Here is a 22,386-nt window from a genome sequence, read left to right on the forward strand (position 1 = left end):
CTTCGGTTTTGTTAGTCAAACATAGATAAAAGAAATAAAGCTGAAATTAAAACACAAATCAAATCAAATCAAATCACTTTTATTGTCACATCACATGTGCAGGTACATTGGTACAGCACATGTGAGTGAAATTCTTGTGTGCGAGCTTCACAAGCAACAGAGTTGTGCAAAATACAATAATGTAAACAAGCAAAATACAAGAATGGCTACATCTGAAACTAATAAATATATGTACAATATGTAATAGTATATGCATTTCTGGATGTGTATACTAAATATTTTTCTACGTGTGTGTGTGTGTGTGTGTGTGTGTGTGTGTGTGTGTGTGTGTGTGTGTGTGTACACATATTTTACAAATTAAATAGAGTAAACAATAAATAAAATGTATAAAATAAATAAAATAAAATATACAGAGTGAGACATGTGCAAAACAGTGGCATTACTGTACAGTATGGAGTGCATAATGTTAAAGTTCCAGTAGTGAAGCTGAGGTGTCTATGACGTGTTCAGCAGTCTGATGGCCTGATGGAAAAAGCTGTCTCTCAGTCTGCTGGTACGGGACCGGATGCTGCAGAACCTCCTTCCTGATGGAAGTAGTCTGAACAGTTTATGGCTGGGGTGACTGGAGTCCTTGATGATCCTCCCCGCTTTCCTCAGGCACCGCTTCCTGTAGATGTCTTGGAGGGAGGGAAGCTCACCTCCAATTATCCGTTCAGAGCACCGCACTACTCGCTGGAGAGCTTTGCAGTTGTAGGCGGTGCTGTTGCCATACCAGGTGGTGATGCATCCAGTGAGGATGCTCTCAATGGCACAGTGATAGAAGGTCCTGAGGATGCGGGGGCTCATGCCGAATCTTTTCAGTCTCCTGAGAAAGAAGAGGCGCTGCTGCGCCTTCTTCACTGTTTTGTTTGTGTGTACTGACCACGTAAGATCCTCAGCCAGATGTACACCAAGGAACCGGAAGCTGCTCACTCTCTCCACAGCAGCGCCGCTGATGGTGATGGGGGTGTGTACTTCTCTGCACCTCCGGAAGTCCACTATCAACTCCTTTTTGTTTTGTGTGTTGTCGTGTAAAAGTCTGTGGAAATCTTCATCTCATCCGTCTGTAGTAGTAAATATGATGATTGTGACTTTATGTGGTCTACTACTAGCTTTGCATCCACAGACAGACTTGGGCCACTTCCCTCAACCATAAGGATTTTTTAAAATATATTTATAATAATTTGTGGTATAAAATTTCTAATATGGCCCCAACGGGGTGAAAAATAGTAGTAATGTTGACTCTGGGAGTTATATCATTTTATTTAACGTTTAGCTTTGTTTGCGACGTGGTTGCTATGAACGCAGCTGCCGTTGCTAGACTGAGGACCCCTGCTTTTAAGTTGTCCACACAGAAGCCGGTCTTGATTTTGGCATTCTATCGTTAAAAACAGTTGAAAACCACGTTTGATGTCAAAATAAGCGGAAAAAAGTCGCATATTTGAATACTGAGTGTATGCAAACGACTTATCACACTTTGTTATATGTTCTGCGTCACTTTTTTGAATTGGCAGCTAAACTGGCAAGCGTCTGTGCTATTCGTTGACACCCTGCACACCGAAAAAAATAACACTACTGAAGAGTAACCTCTGCTACCCGTCATAAGTTGTGAGTTTTAAAGTTAAAAAGTAAAACATTTTACATCCAAGCGTCTATTGTAACAAGAGCAATAATTTACCAATGGTCGCAGTTTGAAAGTTACGGGGATTTTTGGGCTCTAACGGAACCAGCTGCCGCCGAAATGAACTCGTATCACGTTTTGTCGCTGGTGGGAGAGGGCTCATTTGGACGGGTTTACAAGGGAAGGAGAAAAGGTAGTGGCATGGTAAGCATCTACAGGAGCACAGTTTAGTTTCCTGTTTGTTTAACGACACTGCTTCACATCGTCTCTTCATCTTTGTCCCATGAGGTGGTGGCTCTTAAGTTCATGCCAAAGCTGGGTCGCTCGGAAAACCAGCTACAAAGTCTCAAAAGGGAAATTGAAATTATGAGGGACCTTCGGCATCCCAATATTGTCCAGCTCTTTGACAGTTTTGAGACTGAAACTGAGGTATTCTCCCATTTTCTCAAAACTCTCAAATAAGTTGCTGTCAACTAATTATCTTTACATAATCCCATGATCATTATAACCCCCTATATATGTTAATGACAGGTTGTGATTGTCACTGAGTACGCAGAGGGCCAGCTGTTCCAGATCCTTGAGGATGATGGAAACTTACCAGAGAGCCAGGTTTTCACTGTTTTTACACAATTGAACCAGATGTGAAGCTTTATTTAATGTTACGTTATTAAACTAGTCTTCCCTTCTTTCAAGGTCCGTGCGATTGCCTGCCAGTTGGTCTCTGCTCTGTACTATTTACATTCCCATCGCATTCTTCACCGTGACATGAAACCCCAAAACATCCTGCTAGAAAAAAGCGGTGTGGTGAAGCTCTGCGACTTTGGGTATGTTGATAGTTGCAAAGAAAAAAGTTTCAATCGTTTCTAAAAGAATAAATGACATGATGCAATCTTGCTGTAGGTTTGCCAGAGCGATGAGCGTCTCCACCTTAGTGCTTACTTCTATCAAGGGAACGCCCCTGTACATGTCCCCTGAGCTGGTGGAGGAGAAACCATATGACCACACTGCTGATCTGTGGTCTTTGGGATGCATCCTTTATGAACTCCACACGGGGGCGCCTCCGTTCTACACCAACTCCATCTTCAAGCTAGTGCAGCTCATTGTGAAAGACCAAGTGAAATGGCCAGACACCATGAGCAGCACTTGCACGGTACAGTAAAGCTACACTTTACTCACCTTGTGTTACATTTAGGTTGAAGCCAACATCTTCAATATGTTGCTAGCTTGAAAATTTTAAGCCTATAAAAGATTATGTTGCAATTATAAGTCCCTTGAAGGGTTTATTGGAGACAAACCTTACACAAATTGTTTCCTAATGCAAAGTCTTCTATATTATTACTATCCAATGATTTCTTTGCAGAGCTTCCTGAAAGGCTTGTTGACCAAAGACCCCCAGAAACGGTTGTCATGGCCAGACCTCTTGTACCATCCCTTTGTTGCTGATGGTGTTCTAGGTGATTCTTAAAACTCCTGATTTTAGTAGAAAGCTTTCAAATGTTAATGACACATTCTCATGTCTGACATTCATGATTTTATTCCCATGTGATGTGTTTGCAGTTTTGCCAGCCACAAATGTGTCCAGGCCCTTGACGGTCACACCCAGCCCTGACATGCTGGCGTTGAAACTCCAACAAGTGGCAGAGAAGACTGTACCAGCTTCTGCAGAAAGCAGATTGTTGCGAAAGGTCAGGGAACAAACAGAAAACTGTAGTAAGAGGAAACCACCAGGAAAGGACAGTGCCAAAGTAAGTAATCAGTAATTATGATTATTTTATTATTTGTAAACGTTTGTATGGTGAGATCAGCGGAGGGCCCTAAACCTGTTTTGTGTGCACTGACAGAAAAATAAGGATGAAAGGGAAAATGGTGCGATGGCAGCAGCAATGTCCCCTAGAGTGTGCAACCCCATGCCCTCTTGTGGCGATGTTTCTGTTACCTCGGGTCAGCTGGATATGATGGCTGCTAATCAAAGCCTCGGACCGAAGATTCAAGCTAGCTCAACATCAAAGCACAGGTGTTAATGAAGGTTCAAAGTAACGATGAGTTATGCTATCATAAACAAATGTGTTTATAGTTCCTTTCTCTACAGGGGTCAGATAAGCATAGACTACGAACGGGAATTTCCCTGTATAGATATCGGGCCGCGACTTGTGCGGAGATGCAGGGAGGAAAGCCACACCTCACAGCGATTGCAGGTCAGAGACAGCTGCCTTTTCCACTCATTAGAAATTATTTACATATTATCTGTCAGTAGAGGATCTGCTTTGATAACACGCACAAAAAAAACTTGCTTTCTTAAATTAATATATTAATATATACCTGACACTGAGTCATTTCTTGTTCTTTCAGAATGTAAACAACAAAGAATACTGGGAGAATCTGGCCCAACTGTCCGATCCAAGCAGACAAACGAGAGAGATATTAGATTACAGCATAATTATATCTCAAATTAAATCAAAGATCCAGGAATTTAAAGCTCAGGTAATGTTTCAGCATTTCATTCGGCGTGAATTTTTTCTTCTTCAAAAGAGTTTTGCATCTACTCCTTTTTTTTCTTTGTTTGGGCAGCTAAAAGGGGGCGTGGTAAAAGAAGTTCAGCAGATTCAGCAACCAATGAGGGTTCTACATAATCTGCTAGTGATGGCCGAGGTTGAGAAGTTGAACGACGTCGGCCGTGAACTTGGGCTACCCCGTGTCCTCTTTGGCCTGATCCAGGATACTGTAGAAAGCTCAGATTTCATTAAGGTTGCTACCCTGGATTGAAACAGTGTTTCACAATGAACTGATCCTGCAACAATGTTTCTCACTTCTACTTTGGTACTTTGTCAGCATCAGCAGAGTATCCCCGTCCTTCAAGAAATGATCACAGTGGTCCTGGTCTACTGGGAGAAGAACTGTGCCTGGGTGGAACAGGAACAAAGGTTTGATGAGTCTTTTTTTCCCTCGCTGAAACTGACTTTGTTCATTTGTGAAATACTCAGTGCATACACACGAGATTCCAACTACAGCAGCTCACCATCTGCTTCTCACGCTTTAGCCTGGAAGAGTTCACAGAGTCCTTCAAAACAATTCTTAGTCAACCAAATCTCAGTCGTCTGGTCGTGAGTACCCACTGACATATTTCAACAGCATCAACCATGTTCAGCATGGTTTACATATAATATCCTGTGTCTGTACCTTTTTGATATGCATTCAGCTGGTCTGTTGTGTGAAACGCTCAATTATCTGTCTTTTAGCCTCTGGCTGCTTGTGTTTTGTCTCTCTTCACACAACACAATGTTGATGTCAAAGTTGATGTGGAGCATCTAGCATCCTTGCTGAAAACTCTGGTCTTGAACCCATGTGAGGTACTGAGCTCATGTAAACCTGGCAGTAATATGAAAGCTTGAAGGGACCTGAAAATGTATGATCCATTTATTTTTCTACATTATCAGCCCCACATTTCTCCACCCTCCGGTTGGGGACTCTGTGATGGCCTGCTGTCTTTGTTCCTAGATGCACTTAATGAGGTCAGACTGCAGATGAAGTTTGGTTAAACATGTATTAGTACAGATATTAGCAACGTATCTGTACTAAATGTCTGTGCTTTCTTGTTTAAACAGCATGAGAATGGCCCTTTGCCCTCGGGTTTAAATGAAGTTTTCTTTCTGAATCTGTGGAAAAAGATCGGTGCTTCCCTAAGAAGTGCAACATCAGACTCTGACTTCTGTTCAGCAAATGGTAATTGTACTCATCCTGTGAAACCCATGATGTCTGAAAACACTTCTAATGAAAAAGCAAACCTTGCTTCTTTGTGTGTGTCTGTTACAGGACTGTATTTCTTTCTCTCTGCTTTACTGTTTGCCTTCTGCAAGGATGCATATTCGTGCATTCCTGTGTTTTGTGATGTTGGATCAGAATGTGTGTACGCTCTTGGCCGCCTGCTGGGCACCGAGTGGTTAGTGTTGAGATGTCTTAATTAAACGAAATAATTTGTATTACAAGCCAGCTACAATGCCTGGAGCTAACAATAGCATCTTTTATACCCTACAGTCTTCATTTGTTTGCCAAGGGCAATCCTGGGAGGCCCAGGGTGGATCTGAGTCACAACACTTTATCCACACTGAGCTGCCACTTGTTATGTTTTCCATTCGCCCTGGACCTGCCTCCACGCACCATGTCCACAGTTCTCCAGTTGTACGACAGCTGTGGTATTGTTACAAGCCTCCTGCAGGTTAGGGCCTTATTTTGCTCCAATAAAGACCTCGCCGACAAACATAATTCTCTGATGCAACACAGGATAACTCTTGCACTAGTTTTGTGTCTGGCATGCAGTACTGTACACCTGGATGTGTCTGTACTTTTTTAAGAGCGCTGTGTTGTTGTTTGTTGTTGCCTGTTTGATGTATGACGAGTTGTCTGTGTGATTTTATTTTTTATTATTATTATTTTTGTGCTTTGGCAGGTAATTCAAACCCTTCCTCTTCATCTACTGGAGCTGCCTCTCTCCCTTCTGAGCCGCTTGCTCCTGTGTGATCCCCCCCGCTCAATTGACCACCTCACAAAAGCAGCTTCTTGCTTTTTCTTGCCATCCTGGGACGATCAGCTCCCTGCCTCCAGCCGTCAGAGTCCTCCAACCAGAACTGCCTGCTCTCTGCTCCCCGAACTCCTGCAGCTGGAAATTCTGTGGGAAGCTGCTGTGGAGCTCCTCACTCTATTGTCTGGGATAGCCCGTTGTCCCTCCTGCCCACTGCAACTTTATGTAGAAACCTCAGTGCTGCAGCATGCACTGGCTCACTCGTATGAGCAGATCAGGGCTGCCACGTGTAGATTTTTAGGAAATTTGGATCCATTCAGGCCTCTCACACAACACACCCTAAAACCTGACATTTTCAAAGCCATGATAAACTGCCTTAATGATTCCTGCATGCCTGTCCGGCAGGTTGCTTGCCGGTCAGTTGGAAACTGGTTGGGCTATATTGCAGCTGGGCTGCATATGGACAGACCCAGTGAAAAGGGGATACATAGAGGGAGATGGTGCATAGAAAAGCAACAAAATAAACAGACGTACTCAGATATTGAGGCAGCAAGTGATTTGGAAACATTAAGAGAGCAGAGAATGGAGGAGGAAGAAAGAAGGTGGACACATGAAGCCAGGAGGACAGTGGCCATGCTGGTAACTCTAATCTATGATCCTGATGCCCTCACACGTCGTCACTGCTGCGCCGCCCTGGGAAACCTGCTAAATGTTGATGGAGCCATATCCTTGTTGCTGGAGGAAAATGTGCCCAGCTTACTTCTAAGAACTGCATGCACAGATTACCACAGTGCAGTGAGAGAAGCTGCCATAGGATCTTTATACCTGTACAGCCAGCAGGATGCCATGCGTCAGGTAACGAGCAAGTCACAGCATCGCACATGCTCACATTACAATAAAACAATCTCTGTTTGGAGAATTTGGTGCTTTTGAAATAGTTCATTTTTACTTTTTAATTAGAAAAGCAGAAAACAGTTCACACCTCCTGGTATTGAATTTAAAGCTGTGCTCTTACGCCCAGAGCTTGTTCTGTCCTTTAGATAAATTTTGTTCACTGTTTAATCTTTCACAAGTCAGTAACACACTTTGAAACACACATTTATTGATTTATTTAGATTATTGCTCTTCTTTTGCATTCATTCAAAGGTCCTGATGTCTCTTGATGCCAGTAAGAAGCTTGTTCAGGCTTCACAACATGCTCCTCCACAGTGTGACTATCAGCGGCTCATTGGACAGCTGACTGCACCAGAAAAGTCAGCAGCTTAAAAACCTGCTCCCTGTTTAACTTTACAGCAACATATTTGTCTGAAGCCATGTGTTAGTGAACGACCGAGTCCCCGTTTATGAATCAAAATAAAACTGTTTTACTGTTTAACGTCTCGGTTTGTGACAGCAAGCTGTTCTAATTTCACGAGAAAAAGGAAACGATGTAACTTCGTAAAAATCACGGTAGGTTTTCTTTTTCATCGATAAAATTGTCATAACAATAATTCAGTCTGTATAAAAGTGGCGAATGAGGAGTTTCATTCATTTCTGAGTTATGAGTATTTCTGCTGGCACCGCAGCGTGCTGTCGATTTTTGGAAAGCTTTTGTTTAGGTGTAGCGAACATTATTGATGGATTTTAAAAATGTTCCATATGCAGATCAACATGTGAATTTAGAGGCATTCGCATTTCAAAGCCCTTCGAGGTCTTCTAGAAGTCTGTGAATTTGGGCTAAATAAAGTAGAAAACAACGAAGCCGAATTTCCGAGGACTGGACGTCGAAAGCGTTTTTATGTGGTTTTATGTTAAATGTTGTATCGACTAAACTAGAAGAGATCGATACCCATGAAAGTTTTCAGTCCTCTCTGTATAACCGTCTGTCAGCTGTCTGCTCAGCGGGGCAGGGTGAGAAAAGAAGCGCTTGTCAGTGTCTGTCGGGCCCTGACCGGGCTTTACTTTGATTTCCCTTAAAAAAAAATAAAAATAAAATGAAAACCCCGCGGATTTATTAAATCCAAAAACCAAGCACTTATTTTCACGCTCAGGCCGCAGATTGTACTTCGGATAACGCAGACAAAAAATAAAAATAAATCCCAGTAAAAGCACCAAAAAGAAAAAGCACAGCAGGCCAAGTTGATGATACACTTTATTTTTTTTTAAAAGCAAAAAGATTGACATCAGACGAAGTTAATTTGTATCTATGATAAAATTGCGTTAAAAACACAACGCGCTAAATGTGCTGTTAGTACACACTTTTGGTTTAACCATCGGGATTGATAGTGCACCGCAGGGGGCTAAAAAAAAAAAAAAAGAAGCACTAATTAAACCCCATAAATAATTACGATAGTTTCGCTGTTATATTCAAGATTGTCTTAAAATAAATATGCATAGAAAAACAACTATCCTTGGTATAAGCATGGAGCAAATGACAGTAACAATGATTATTTGCTTATATGAAAAAAAGAATTGAGACCTCTTACACCAAAGCTAAAGCTGCAAAAGCTTTAAGAAACAACAAAATTAGGATTTTTTTTTCCCAATAATTTTATAGAAAGAAAAGGTTAACACACTCCACTCCCTGAACATACAAAAGTTGTTACAAATTAGTGCAGATCAGCCAGAGGCCTATAAAACTTATTGCTTTAACAAGCAGTTTAGAGAGAGAATTATTTCTGAAACCCTAAATTTTCTATTCCAGAGAGTACATTTATGCAAAGGCATGCAGAGGAAGGCTGTTAGAATGATACTAGTTACAATATTTGTACACATTTGGAAATAAAGAAAAAAACAACAGTTTTATATGAGGAAACCCTGCAAGCTTCAAGTCTGTAATCTCCTCCCATGATTATCTACTGATGTTTGTAGAACTGGCGGATTAACATGTATCCTGAGCTGCAAAACAGATTGTACATTTTGCAAAATGCGAGGGAAGAATATCTTACTGCCACCACATGATAAAATGTTACACATTTAAAAATAATATGAAAAAAAACAGTTTTGGTCACAGAATGCATAATGCCGACATTATTTGAAGCCATTGCTAAAAGAAAGATAGCAAAGGTTATATTTGTTACATTTAAAGGGATGAAAATTAAACAAATGTAAATACAGAAGACAAAGTAATGTTTCCAACAAAGCTGGCTAAAATACTCTAAACATACAAATAAAATAATTCTGTTATTGACTGAAATAAACTGGAAGCAAATCAAATGTTTTACAGAAAAACAAACAACAAAATACACAATAAAGTTTCACGACTCTTTTGTACGTTAGCCGCTCTTTCTGCAATTGTAAAAGTCAAAGGATATTCAAGGTCAGTTCTAATAATTTTAGTATTAATGCCAATTAGTTTTTGCTGTTGCATAAACGCAGTTGATTTGAAATATTTGTCCACACTGAAATATCAACACCCAATAACGTGATCCAGCGACTGAGCATGAAAATAATTAAAAAAGAAAGAAAAAAAAACCCTCAAACAAACATGAGTTTCTATTGCTGACATCAATTTTAACGTAAGGCTATTACAAATATAAAACCTGCATAATGAGTTACATTACTTCTGAAATTACCTTATTTCAATAGTAGATTCACGAAGTGCGAGAGCTATCGAAAATGATTGTCATCTTAAAGCATTGCTATGCCACAGTGCCGGCTCAAGTGATTCGAGTACGAAAGCGATGGAAGAATTGGATAGTGTTGATTTAAAATGTAAAAAAGATTTCATATTAGCAAAGCATGCTTTTAACCCCTCGCTACAGAAAAAAAAAGAAAAAAAATTAACATTTGATTCAGGACAAACTTAAAGACAGAAAGAGCTGCTGATTCTCCCTGTTATGCTCTCTCTAAGTGTACTCGCAGAAGCTTGGTGTTACGCTGTTGTGTCCTGCTTAAGCCTTTGGCTACGGGCCTTGTAAACTTCAATCAGCAGGTCTTTAACGTACTGGATTTCACGTTCTACGGACTCTGCTTTGTCCCGGAGCTCCCGGTTCCTCCCTTCAAGGCAGTGCAGTTGTTCCTCCAAAGAATCGAGCTCCGCCCTTTTTCGCTGGCGATACCTGCATCGACCAAAAACGAAGACTCTGTGAAAATGTAAACTCGTGAAACTTTGATAACATTGACATTTCATCGAGAAGAATCTCACCTGTGAGCGGCAGTTTTGTTCTGATCTCTTTTCTTTTGTTTGCGCTCCCCGCCTTCACCTGGAATGATGTCCACTTCGTATTTCATTGCACAGTGGTCTTCCTTCAGCCGACATGCTTGTCTGTGCCCCGAAGATTCCAGGTTCAAACTATCCCTAGCCATTAAAAGACACTCTGGGCCCTGATCCTCAAGGAAATTACAGTGTAGATCATGCTGAGCTATCTGTAGACTCTCTGTTTTCACCTGCTCGTTGATGTTGCCCAAGAAGCTATGGTAGGCCTCAGACTGTGATGTTGTTGGAAGATAACAACCTTCGCTGCTCTCGGCTTTCCAAGAAACGGTGGCTTTTGTCACCTCCACACTAGTTTTGATACTGTTCAGCACATCACTGTTACCAGCACCTCCACTGACTTCCCTCATGCTATACATCAACAGATCCTCTTTCTTATGGGGGACCTCCAGTGATCCACCAAAGCCAAATCCACCACCAACAATCTTCCCACCACCTATCACATCTTGAGTGAAACAGCAATTTTTCTCTTCTTTTGGTATAACAGCACATCGTCTGAGCTCAACCGCACTACCCAAGCAGTAGCTTTTCCCTACCAACTGGTCGTCCTCTACACAGCCATAATTACCTGTAAGGGTCACAGCTGAGTTACCTGAGTTACTTCCTTTGGAACTCAACAAACTGCTGTCACAGCCTTCGCTGAACCTCGAACCATCAGGAACTCTTTTCCTACCACACCCACTGGGTCGACTGCAGCTATATGGGGCGTGTCTTGGAATTTTGGAGCGCCCAATGGGCCCGCCACAGATGCTGAGCAAGTCCAGTTCTCCGGTTGCCAAGGTAACAAGAAGTGGGCTGGATTCCGATTGGTTGGATGTAGCGTATGATGCGTATGGCAGCTGAGTGAATGGCGGAGGACCCGCAGGCAGTGGACCCCTGTCGCATTTTCCCAGCCTCGGCCCTTTCTCGGGCAGTGGCTCAGACAGGAAGTAGTCCTCTAGTTGGGCGAGTTCCTCTTGCAGCAGAGAGGTCATGACCTCCAAGTCAGAGGGCACCTGGATATCATTCTGAAGGGGTGAAGGGGGAAGGGAGGCATTAGTAGAGGAGGGAGGGGAAGGAGGGTTTGGGAGGTACGAGGAGAAATCCACTTCTTCCGTCATCCAGTCAGTGTTACCATCACCTATTGAGGAGGGGGGAAAAATTGCATCGGTTACAAGATGTTTGTCGGAAGGAAATAATGCTGCTAAAAAAAATAAAATAAAAAAATAACGTTCATGCAAAAAAAAAAAAAAAAAATCCATCAGTGCACGAAGCAGTTTCCCAAAATAACAATCAGATTTATAATAATAATAATAAAGGCAAATCAGATTGGGGGGTTTTGCCGATAAAGTTGCAGCGTTTTAATATAACAGACGTAGCTAGTTTATTACTTACTGCTCAAGAAGGACGAATGTGCTGCAGTGCCGAGCCCACCTGAAATGAGGAAAAATATAAAAAAGCGTACACGCTGCAACTCACCAATTAAGTGCTGACTCTCCTCTGACACCTCCCCCCTGCACCCCTGTGATTGGCTGTGGTTAGCCTGTGGGTGAGAGAGAGCGAGGGGGTCTGCCGGGCAGACACGAAGAGTCTTCCAAACAGGCGCTGATGTTGCCATCATTTTGTCTGTTGGTGCTTTGATTCAGTCCAAGTCCAAGCATATGCTGAGAGCAAGCAGGGTCTGAGAGATGGGCCACAGTGAGCAGGTCTGGGTGAGCATAATGAAACCTAGAGGGTAAGCAGAAAGAAAAAAAGGGGGATCAGATATATCTGAGAAAGATACGGCGTACTCAGTCGACTAATGGGGATCATCAGATGGGATTCTGTCTGTGCTGCCCTCTGCAAGTTTCTCTGCATGGTTTTAATGAGAGGCAACAAAGAAAAAATCACTTTCTGGTCCTCACTTAATTCATTTTCACACAAATACACTTTTTCATCTTTTAAACAAAAAGGCTTTACAGTAAATACCAAATACTGTAAAGCAGAAAAGTACATTATTCCCAAAACCAAGCCTCAGATGTGACACAGTGGGTGATAGAAAAGTGGGAGCAGTGTCCTGTGGGCTTTAATCTGGCTCAAAGCAAAATTAACCTGACGTCCTCAAAACACGTGGGACCCAGTGACGCTGTCAAGGGCCCAACTGTTGACAAGAAGCACCACAAGAGCTACCTCTACTCTGTAGGTGAGCTGCCCTGCTGGTCAAAGAGGATGAATGCTGATGAGCTGCTTCCAATCGCATGTTCCTTTTAAAATTAATTACCAATTCTTTTTTTTAATCACTTAAACAGATTGGACTCGATTACAGCAATGAGAGCTAAATTAAACATTGAAAGATTAAACGCTGGAAGTGACAGACGTGATGTATCTCCAGTTAGTGCACAGACTGAAGGCAATACATTTAGAGTAGAGGAAAAATCAATAAAAATCAAACTAAAACTGACCACAAAGCAACCACAATCAGTCAAACTCCATGAGTGATCGTAGTTTAAAAATAAAAAATAAAAAAGAAGAAAAAAGATGTTTGAATTTGTAAAAAAGGTTCATTTAAAGCGACGAAACCAAACAAGATGTAGCCACTTTACACCAAAATGATAACAACAACAACAGCAACAACAAAACAGCTCTATGTACAGCCAGTAGAGAGACTTTCACTTACTCCATTCTTGCAGAAAAAATTGTAGAGCACTTGGGGGTGCGTTGCTAAAGCAAAGCACGACGACTTTTCGGGTCCAACAACTTAACAAAAGATTAAAGAGCCATATTTCAGCTCGGAATATCCTAGACAAGGCAAACAGAGAGAGGTGCTGCTTTGTTGTGGTCGACCTGTAAACTGAGGAGCCGCTTAATTGTGACAAAGCATCACTTCATTCACACCTAGCAACCGACTGCGTCACCGGGGTAAACCAGGCTCCTCCGCGCGTGCAGATCCCTCCGCCCCCTCCCTCCGCGGCTCACCCAAGGACGTCCCACACTCTCGCTGCCCACACTTTTATAAAAGTATTGAGCTACTTTTTTGTTGTTGTTTCTGTAAAAGTAACACAGCTGCTCATTCAGGTGAGTAATGCTATTATTTATAGTAATAAATATATAGATAATAAATATACTAATAAAAAAGAAAATACTAAATTCAAACTGTGCAATTCAAGATACAAGTAACAACTGGTTTAAAAAGGGAATCTGAAAAGTAGCCTTTTAGCTAGACATTGTGCTAGTTTTTAAGCTCTAAAGGGTATAACCTCGTCTTTAAATTAAATAACGAAGTGAGAGGATTTGGTTTACGCGAACGCGATCTGTCGAGAAATCTACAGCTCAGACACTGTACTTTACAATAAGGCGTGCCGCTGTTTTGTTTAAAGCGCTATATGGCTCATAACACACTTTGTTGTTTAGAAGAAGTCTGTTGCATCTCCGTTGCATCAGTGGTCCACGAACAGTACCATTGGCTGCACGGGCTCAGACTGTCGTTCTGTGATTGGCTCAAAACGGCTACTTCTGAAATATGATTGGTCGGTGGTAGGCAAGGCAAAGCACCACCGTGTTGTCATCTTTCTCTCTCCCTCTGTCTGCAGTGCAGACTGTGCACATGTTTCATGTCAACAAACCGGGCGTGGAGGTCGGTGCTGCAGTTTTTGAAAGCAGAGAATATCGTTGACACTTTGTGATACAGTTTAAACAAACTCAGACACTGATACAGCATTCAGCTTGTAATGACTTAATCTGGCCGATTATGTCGCGATAACTAATGAACATGCAGCATATATCATTTATTACATAATTTAAATTAGAAAGTACTTAGAATTACATAATTGCTAGTCACCGTTGTGGATGTAATGTCTCTGTTTTATTCGTTTATTTTAATTTAGCTTGCAACTACTCTATTGTGATTATGTCTCATTTCACTTTTATTTTGTTGACTTGTTCATTTGTCTACCCAAAGCTTCCCAGGTGCAAAATTACACTAAGTCAGTGAATAATGGAAGATAAATTATTCATCCCTTGTGGTTGGCTGTCAGCCTAATACACTTTGCGAATCCTTATTTTTGTGACTAATTTGGTGAGAGACAGCTGGTGGAACTAAATGAAGTTACTGGTAATGACTGTCAATTACATTTATGTTAGGAATAAAGCTTTGTTTTCCTCCTTTCAGCAAATCCCGAAGCTGAGCAAGTGTGCTGTTCTCCTGTTGCTATAGTAATAGCGGACACTGCCCCCTATTTTAGACTTGTTGTCTGGTTGCTGTTGCCATGGGATTTGCATCTCTCTCTTTTTCCCTTTCTCTCTCTCTCTCTCTCTCTCTCTCCCCCTACTGTTTTCCTTTTACCTCACATTTGTTTTGGCACTCCTAACAACCCAGCCATTCTCCATCCTATTTGCTGAGTTGCATTTCTGTTACTCTATCATTTTACCAAAACCAACAGGTTTATTTCCAGCTTTGCTGAATTAATAAATTGATTTGGCACTATGATTTAGCCTCTAATAGATTTGTCCACAGAGAAGCATGTCTGTGCATTGAGTGAACATCTGAAAGTCGAATCGATCGCACAGAATCACATTATCCAGGATGGCTCCAGGGGAAGTTGTTTTCACACCAAGTGAAACATGTTCTTTGAAAAAGACCAGATGAAATTGAATTTGAGTGAAATGTCCCAAGTCTAATATACGCTGTCCGTCTGTGTCGATCTGATGCCTTTAAAAGGATGGCCTTGTTACAGCGGCGCTATTCAGCAAAACGCCCACCATGTGGTTGTTACCATAGGAGTGGAGCTCTGAGAGATTTGTAGAAAGGCAGCCTGATGCAATCGAGATAAATGTGGTCGTAATGGAGACCAGATTGAGATACTAGTAGCTGGTGAAGTTGGCAGGTCTCCCGGGAAAATCGCTGACTGCTCTCTCTGTCTGTATTAATTGGTCCACTGAGGGATTCCTGTTTGCGCATCATGAGAGAAATCTAAGGTGCTCCTTATGACAGCATGGCTGGATTTCCCTGCAGTCTCCACTATTAAGTACAGTTTCCTCTGTCATTATTTAGGAAGACATGTAAAATGTGTTATTTGCGCAGCAAAACACCTTCATGTCTCCCCCTCCTTCCTCTGGAAAATCTTAACAACCTCAGTATCCATTTGCAAAAACTGGAATAGATCAACTTTCCGACTTGTTAAAACAACACAGGAAAACGAGCCAAAGTAAACAACTCTGGATCAAACTAGACTTCAGATACTCTTGAAATATTTATTGTCGGTTTTTCTATAGCGGGAGTTGGAAGTCCATCACTCGATACCCAAATTCATTGTCTGAATATTGTGGATGAGCAGAGAAGTCAGAAAAGTCAATGCTGCATGCCAAGTGCATGTATGGCACGTTAGTAAGGGTTACACCATCATTTCATCATCATCTCTCTCAGAATTTATTGTCCTCAACTTTTGCCCCTCTTTGAACATACGAAGAAAACATGGAATTCAGTTACGACTTGTGAATGGAAGCCTCTCAGAGGGGATTTGTGGACGTTTCTGTGTGTGTTCAGCCTGCTGATCACTTGAATTTGTTTTTCGGTTTGCCGTGAAAACATGTAATCAAGTCTCAGGAAAGTGACAAGCATAGTATAATTTTTCATTCACGGATGTTTAAAGCAACTTCATTTGCATTCAGCTGTGACAGATAGGAACCAGTCAGTCATAGGGTTCTGTTTATTTGCTATTCCTCAAGGACTTCGTGGTATATTAGAGGTGTTTGATGTAAAGAACTCACTACAGCATCTGCTTTGTCTTCCTGTGGGATCTCACAGCTTTTAGTAGATCACTCATACCTAACTCCAACTTCTGAAAGCATGTTGAATGAAGCCGTGCGTGGCATACAGTGTAAGGTCTGTAAAAGAAAACAGTGCTACAATAACAGCAGGACAACAAAGAAAGTAAACGAATTGTTGCATATCACAGCTTTTTATTCATACTTATTGTCCGTGCATCACTTGTGTTCTCCAGAATTTCAGCTCTTTAAGCAAATGGGTCCCAAGTGGTTCCTCTGTGTCATTTACAGCACTCAGGCTGTGTGATGCTGCGCTGCAGAAACATTTAAAACCCCTGAGGCTCAGCGTCTGTCACCTATGAGTTTTACACAGCCGATAACCATCCAGGCCATATGCTTCGTGCTCATGAAAAAACTTAAACTGTTCACTCATCAGAGCTTAAGTTAACTCGTGCTGAACTTTGAATTCTAATTGTTAGTTTGGTAAGGCATGTTAACACTAGTTTACAATGTTATCTTCCATTGTTTGACTGTTTGTCATGGGGTCTCTGCTTTCTGCAAAGTCACTTTATTTAACAGTATATTTGCAAGCAAACAGTCCTTTACTTTGATGTGGAGCATAAGACAAAGTGTTAAGTGTTAAGCAACATAAAGACAAAAGAAATGCATCCACTCACTGACCACTTTATTAGATGCACTTTACTAGTTGGAACCCCCATTTTTTAAAATTCTTTGTTTCGATTCAACAAGGTGCTGCAAACATATTGACATGACAGCATCACACAGTTTAGCAGTTTTAAGGCTGCACAACCACGATGTTATTCTTCACGTCCCAAAGACGCTCTACTGAACTGAGATCTGGTGGCTGTGAAGGCCATTTGCATACAGTGAACTCATTTTCATATCCAAGAAACCAGTTTGAGGTTATTTGACATTTTTCATGATATTTTTTCCCCATTCAAAGCATCCATCAGAAGATGCGTATGCTGTGGTCCCAAAAGAATGGCTATGGTCAGCAGCAATACTCTAGTAAGCTGTCGAGTTTAACTCATGCTTACTTGGTACTAAGTTGTCCAAAGTGTGCTTTTACCTCATTACAACACTACAGGCAGCCTAAACTGTTGAAACAGGACATAATGGATCCATGCTAACACATTGTCTACACCAAATTATGACCCTACCCTCTAAATGTGGCAGCAGAAATTACAACTCCTCAGAACAGGCAACACATTTCCAATCTGCTGTTGTCTGATTTTGTCAAAATCCAAATTGTAGCTTCAGTTTTCTGACTGACATCTTTTGCGGTCCCATTTGCTTCAAGGTTTGGCACGTTCATTCAGAGATATTCCTCTGCATATCTCAGTTGTAATAAGTGGTTATTTGAGTGATTCTTGTCTTTCTATTAGCTTGAAGCAGTCAGATTGTGCTCCTCTGCCTTCTTGCTTCAACCAGCCATTTTTACCCAGAGAACTGAGGCTCACTGCATGTTTTCTCTTTTTCAGATGATTCTCTGTAAACCCTAGAGATGGTTAGAGAGATGTTGGAAAATTCCAGTAAATCAGCAGTTTCTGAAATGCTGATACCAGCCCATCAGGCATCAATAATCATACCATGGTCAAAGTCACCTAAATCACATTTTTTCCTCATTGTGATAGTCAGCTGGAACTTCAGCAGGTCGTCTCGGTCATCTCGACATGCCTAAATGCATTGATTTGCATGTAATTGGCTGGTTAAATATGTGGGTTAACATTTAGTTGAGCAAATGAACCTTTAAAGAAAAACAAGTGACCAGCGAGTTTAATTCTGCATCTAAAAATCGGAGCAGCAGCTTATTTAATTTATGTCATGTTCCAGGTATGTGCTGATATTTTCCTGTTGATGAAGAGTGATGTAATAGCTTGACTTTCTAAAAAGAATTTTTTTCATACCTGCAATAGCACTAAAGAGCCTGTTTTAAGGTAGTGAAAATACTACTAGAGGTGCAGAACATTTCAAATTAAATTGAATTATTCTTGAAACACCGCTACATTGTATCCAACTTAAACCTGTCAGCTGACCTTAATACGGGAAGTCATGTCACGCAAAGTTTAACTTATTCAGTTTTTCTTACTCACTGCTTAATGGTCATTTTCATCAGTAATATTTCTAAACATTGTTAAATGTGGTTATGATGCTGATATTTTTTGGCATAATTTAACCGTAACTGTTACAACATGACCAGTTTTTATGGTTTCTTCATTCTGTTTCTACAGTTTCTTCAGTTTTTTCTATTTTTTTCTGCTTTTCTTCATACGATTCTTTCACATCATTATATATCACTTCCTTCTCTTTTTTTTTTTTCACCTTATGCATGTCTTTATTCCTTTATTGTACTTTGTCACATTTGGCTTGTAACTCCTGATTTTTCCTCAGCATTTCATGAAGTGCACGCTTTTTATGTGTTTCCATCATCACTTCTCTTTATGCATGTCACCATTTCTCAGAACCTAAACTGTATATCGGTCCATATTTTCTCCAGGTGTTCCTTCTCCTCCTCTGTTTCAGTGTTTTTGTCTTTTGCTTTGTTATAAAATACTCACAGTTCTGTATTTTTCCTCTCGGAGTCTTGGAGAATACTCTGCATTTCTCTCTGTGTTTCTTTCTGTTGTTCCCTCTCTTTCTTTTTTCTGCATTTCAGTGTTACTTTGTAGTGCTTCATCAAACATTACTTGCAACCCTTCTTCTTTTTTTCCCCATGTCTTGGAGCTTACACTGCAGTATTCAGTGTATTTCCTCCTGTTGTTCCTTCTCTTTGTGCATTTCTGTATTCTTTGCAGTGCATTTTTTCAAGCTCCCTCGCTCACCCGCTCCCTTTTTACTGTCTGAGTGTGTCGATTCACTTTTCCCGTTGAGCTTGGCTGGCACACCTGTTTTCAATCAGGAGTTACCTGTGCATAAAAGAACCAGCTCTTCATCAACTCATCACCAGCTTGTTACAGCATGCAGTACAATAGCTAGTCTAGCTCTAGGAAGTCTTGTTGACTATTTTCTCCATCTGCTTTGGATCCCCTCTGGTATTCTCGTCTGCATTCCCTTGTTCAGGGGAACAAACAGTCTCTGTGAAAAGAAAACCTGTCTGCAAGAAAACTCACTTGTGGACACTCGCCTACCTGCCCACTCAAACCTCTTATGTAATAAAACTAGTGAGGCTGGTACCTCTCTCAATGCTTGCTTATGGGTCCAAAAACCTTACCAGTTATGACAGTTATGATAAACGGAACCAAAATCTGTGTCCGTTATGGTGGGAGACGTGTAATGTCTGTTAAATAGGGAAATTCTGATTGAAAGTTGTGGCCACTGTTTTAAAGGAGGGAATGTGGATGGGACTAGATGACCTTCAGCAAATATTTCCTTTAGGGCCTCTGTGGTGTCTCCGAAGTGCAGACACATGACTCATCAGACTAGGCAAGTTTTTTATTTTTATTTTTTTTAACTTCTGTTGTCCAATTTTGATGAGCCTGTGTGAACTAAAGCTTCACTTTCCAGTTCTTAGCTGACAGAAGTGGCACATAGCGTGGTCTTGTGCTGCTCAAACCCATCTGCCTAATTAGTGGTTATTTAAGATACCGTTGCCTAGGGCTGTTCGATATAACGATATATATCGGATGACGACATAAAGACGTCTATCGTTTCATTTTACGCTATCGTTTGTTTCGTGGTGTCGCAAAATAAACTGTTTACGGCAATATTTTTTCATCGTTTTGATGGTCACTGTAGTGGCTATATTAATTTCTTAAAGTTTTCTCTTTCTCTTATATTTTATATAACCACACTACAGACGGACAAGCGCCTGTTTTTATGCGTTGTCGTTAGCAACAAGACGGTAACACCATAGCGTGTCCGCTTGTTTATGTTCCACACAAACCTTTCACAATAAAGCTCAAGATCCTGTTGAGACTTTTCAAAATAACTTGAATCACGTGAAAGAGCAGATTATTTACGGATGAGAAGTAAAAAAAAGAGCCGCCAGGTGCTAAAAAATAAACCTTAGACTTAAACGTTAGAACAGGCTTTTCCCCGCAGCACGCCGTGTAATAAATACTCACTCAATACTCAAAATGTGTAGTTTCATGCATCTGTTAAAACACTCGACTCCAGCTACATGACGCGCACCTGGAAACACTTCACGCAAGTCGAGCTGCCCGAGATTCACAGAATTTACAGAAAATGTTACATTTGTGTGATTTATATCGTTATCGGGACGATGGAATTCTTATATCGGGATATGAGATTTTGGTCATATCGCACAGCCCTACCGTTGCCTTCCTTTCAGATTGAAGCAACCTGGCTATTTTCCTCTGACATCACCTTTCTTCCTCATTCTGATGCTCACTTTAAACTTAAAGCTCTCATGACCATGTCTAAAAGTTTTAATGGATTTAGATGTTGCCATGTGATTGGTTCATCAGATATGTGGGTTAGCAAGCAATTGAAAAGGGTTACCTATGGGTGAATATACAGTTCCTTTTATATCTCAGATTATCAAAAAATCAATGCACATGTAAAGTGTGATTTTATTTAGTTATCAGAACACAAAGAATTATTACCCCACAGTGGGGGTGCCGTTGTGATGTGTCTCTGTTTTTGTTGTCCTCATTAGGTCAACATTGGCGCGTTTCCCCTCTGGATATTTTTTACACATTGTGCTGTGCGTACTGTGAAATCTGGAGAGAGAGAAAAAAACAACAACAATGTAATCGAATGCTTTGTATCTATTGTGTAGCCTGTTTTTGAATTAATAACTGTCGGTTTACATCCCCTTCAAAGAAAGCGAAGATGATTTGTTCAAAGCAGTAAACACTGTGAGTGCAACTTTCGCCAGTGTATCAGATGCATTTAGTGAAGGATGCTTTCATGTGTGATGTCTGAGCCTGCGTGTGTGCAGAGGGGGGAGTGTGTTAGGGGTTGGGCAGGAGATTTTTCGCTTTAATCTCCTAAATTAATCCGAACTCACATGTGGATATGAAAACTTATAAATTACAAATGCCTGCGCTGAAGTGTTGTGAAGGATGTGAGAGCGGAGATCTTTGACAGGAGATGCTAAAAAACCTTCCCCCTGAGGTGACAGATGTTTTCATTTCGTCAGATATTTTCGGTTGTCTTGAGACGAGGCTAATATCTCCTATTAATATTGACAAAATCGTGTAAGACCTTTGCTAATTCACAGCGTCGACGCTCTCATTTGTGTGATAAAGGCCTTGGGAAAAAGACCAGTGTGAGCGGGAGAGTGTGGGGAAATCACCCCCTGTTTCATTAATATTTCACCAACAATAAGGCTGGGTGTCACTCTTGCTCGTCACCACGGTAATGAGCGAGCGCTGCCCTCTTAAAGATCTGTTTATTATTCAGCTGGGCACAGCAAAGACTCAGAAGTACTGAATGGCACGATGTGTGAAAATCTCTCCCAAGGTCAGCCAAATGCAAATGGTGTGAATGATATTAGTGAAGCGGCAGAAGTTATTAGTAGGAATCATTGGCTGCATTAAACTGAGGGTGCTCATTTCAGTCGACATCGCTGCACACAACATGTTTTTCACTTTAGACCAAGAAATTAAGAATTAACATTTCAAGTGCTGAATCGAATCAGTACCTGTCAGCAGCAAGGTGTGTTTCCCTGATTACCTGCACATTTGCTGAATATCCCCCTGGTCCCTGGAGTCAATTAATCATACCGCCCTGTCACAGGTTAATAGTAATCTGCACTTGCACCTTTAGAAAATTTGAACACGAGAAGATCCGCTGTGTAGATGTGAGGAATTTTTACTCTTAAGCGCCCACTTTGTGGGAACTTCATGAACATGGTTTTACAGTACGTGATTTGAAATTTCTTAATATTGAATCATGCATGTAAAGTCGCATGTAATTTCCCTTCATATTTTTTTTTCCTTTTTTCATTTCCATGTCTCCCACCTAGTGCAAAGTGAGCGATATAATTAATTACGCTGCCCCAAAAATACAAACACAAAAAATACGGCTTCAGTGTTTCTTTTGTACTTGATCAGAGTTAACGAGCCAATTTAACTCATTAAACCACCTGATTGTTCTCATGTAAATAGACCCGTTGTAACGTTTTAAAAATGAACACCTTTGTGAATGTAAGCAACAAATTGGGGCGTGCGGGTTTTATTTATAGAAAGCTGGTAATTAACTTGTGTGGGAGACACGCTAATTAAGGAAGAAGTGCTAACTGAATGCATCCAGTTTAGGCAATTTGTCAGCAGCGTAGTGCTTTATGAGGCAAAAAGCAACAAAAGA

The 22,386-nt window shown here is 41.0% G+C and overlaps 2 protein-coding genes across 3 annotated transcripts; one reads left to right on the plus strand and one right to left on the minus strand.

Annotated features, from left to right (window-relative positions):
• The first annotated feature begins 1,318 nt into the window (after positions 1-1,318).
• On the plus strand, positions 1,319-7,758 carry stk36 (serine/threonine kinase 36 (fused homolog, Drosophila)). 2 transcript variants are annotated; one of them, XM_004563917.3, is made up of 20 exons: positions 1,319-1,864; positions 1,949-2,089; positions 2,192-2,269; positions 2,354-2,484; positions 2,561-2,810; positions 3,021-3,114; positions 3,218-3,405; positions 3,502-3,674; positions 3,750-3,855; positions 4,010-4,141; positions 4,229-4,405; positions 4,490-4,581; positions 4,698-4,761; positions 4,897-5,007; positions 5,095-5,169; positions 5,263-5,380; positions 5,471-5,597; positions 5,693-5,873; positions 6,105-7,031; positions 7,323-7,758. In XM_004563917.3, exons 1-20 carry the CDS (start codon positions 1,781-1,783, stop codon positions 7,440-7,442), a joined length of 3,369 nt encoding a protein of 1,122 aa, XP_004563974.3. In that variant the 5' UTR covers positions 1,319-1,780; the 3' UTR covers positions 7,443-7,758. The 2 variants fall into 2 exon arrangements, with proteins under 2 accessions (XP_004563974.3, XP_076745198.1); XM_076889083.1 differs by having other exon boundaries at positions 1,320-1,853.
• A 506-nt stretch (positions 7,759-8,264) lies between these two features.
• On the minus strand, positions 8,265-13,710 carry atf5a (activating transcription factor 5a). The gene is made up of 4 exons (XM_004563918.3): positions 13,007-13,710; positions 11,830-12,078; positions 10,303-11,491; positions 8,265-10,216 (listed from the first exon to the last, which is right to left on the minus strand). Exons 2-4 carry the CDS (start codon positions 11,969-11,971, stop codon positions 10,030-10,032), a joined length of 1,518 nt encoding a protein of 505 aa, XP_004563975.1. The 5' UTR covers positions 11,972-12,078; positions 13,007-13,710; the 3' UTR covers positions 8,265-10,029.
• Positions 13,711-22,386: the final 8,676 nt, after the last annotated feature.

Source organism: Maylandia zebra, linkage group LG10 (assembly GCF_041146795.1).
Source record: "Maylandia zebra isolate NMK-2024a linkage group LG10, Mzebra_GT3a, whole genome shotgun sequence".
NCBI classification, from domain to species: domain Eukaryota; kingdom Metazoa; phylum Chordata; class Actinopteri; order Cichliformes; family Cichlidae; genus Maylandia; species Maylandia zebra.

Coding starts and splice junctions, on each gene's coding strand:
- atf5a (XM_004563918.3), bottom strand. CDS start 11,971: ATGATGGCAACATCAGCGCCTGTTTGGAAGACTCTTCGTGTCTGCCCG. Junction 11,492..11,829: donor GGAGAGTCAGCACTTAATTG/GTGAGTTGCAGC, acceptor CCTCCTCAATAG/GTGATGGTAACACTGACTGG. Junction 10,217..10,302: donor AACAAAACTGCCGCTCACAG/GTGAGATTCTTC, acceptor TGGTCGATGCAG/GTATCGCCAGCGAAAAAGGG.
- stk36 (XM_004563917.3), top strand. CDS start 1,781: ATGAACTCGTATCACGTTTTGTCGCTGGTGGGAGAGGGCTCATTTGGA. Junction 2,485..2,560: donor GTGAAGCTCTGCGACTTTGG/GTATGTTGATAG, acceptor ATCTTGCTGTAG/GTTTGCCAGAGCGATGAGCG. Junction 2,811..3,020: donor CCATGAGCAGCACTTGCACG/GTACAGTAAAGC, acceptor ATTTCTTTGCAG/AGCTTCCTGAAAGGCTTGTT.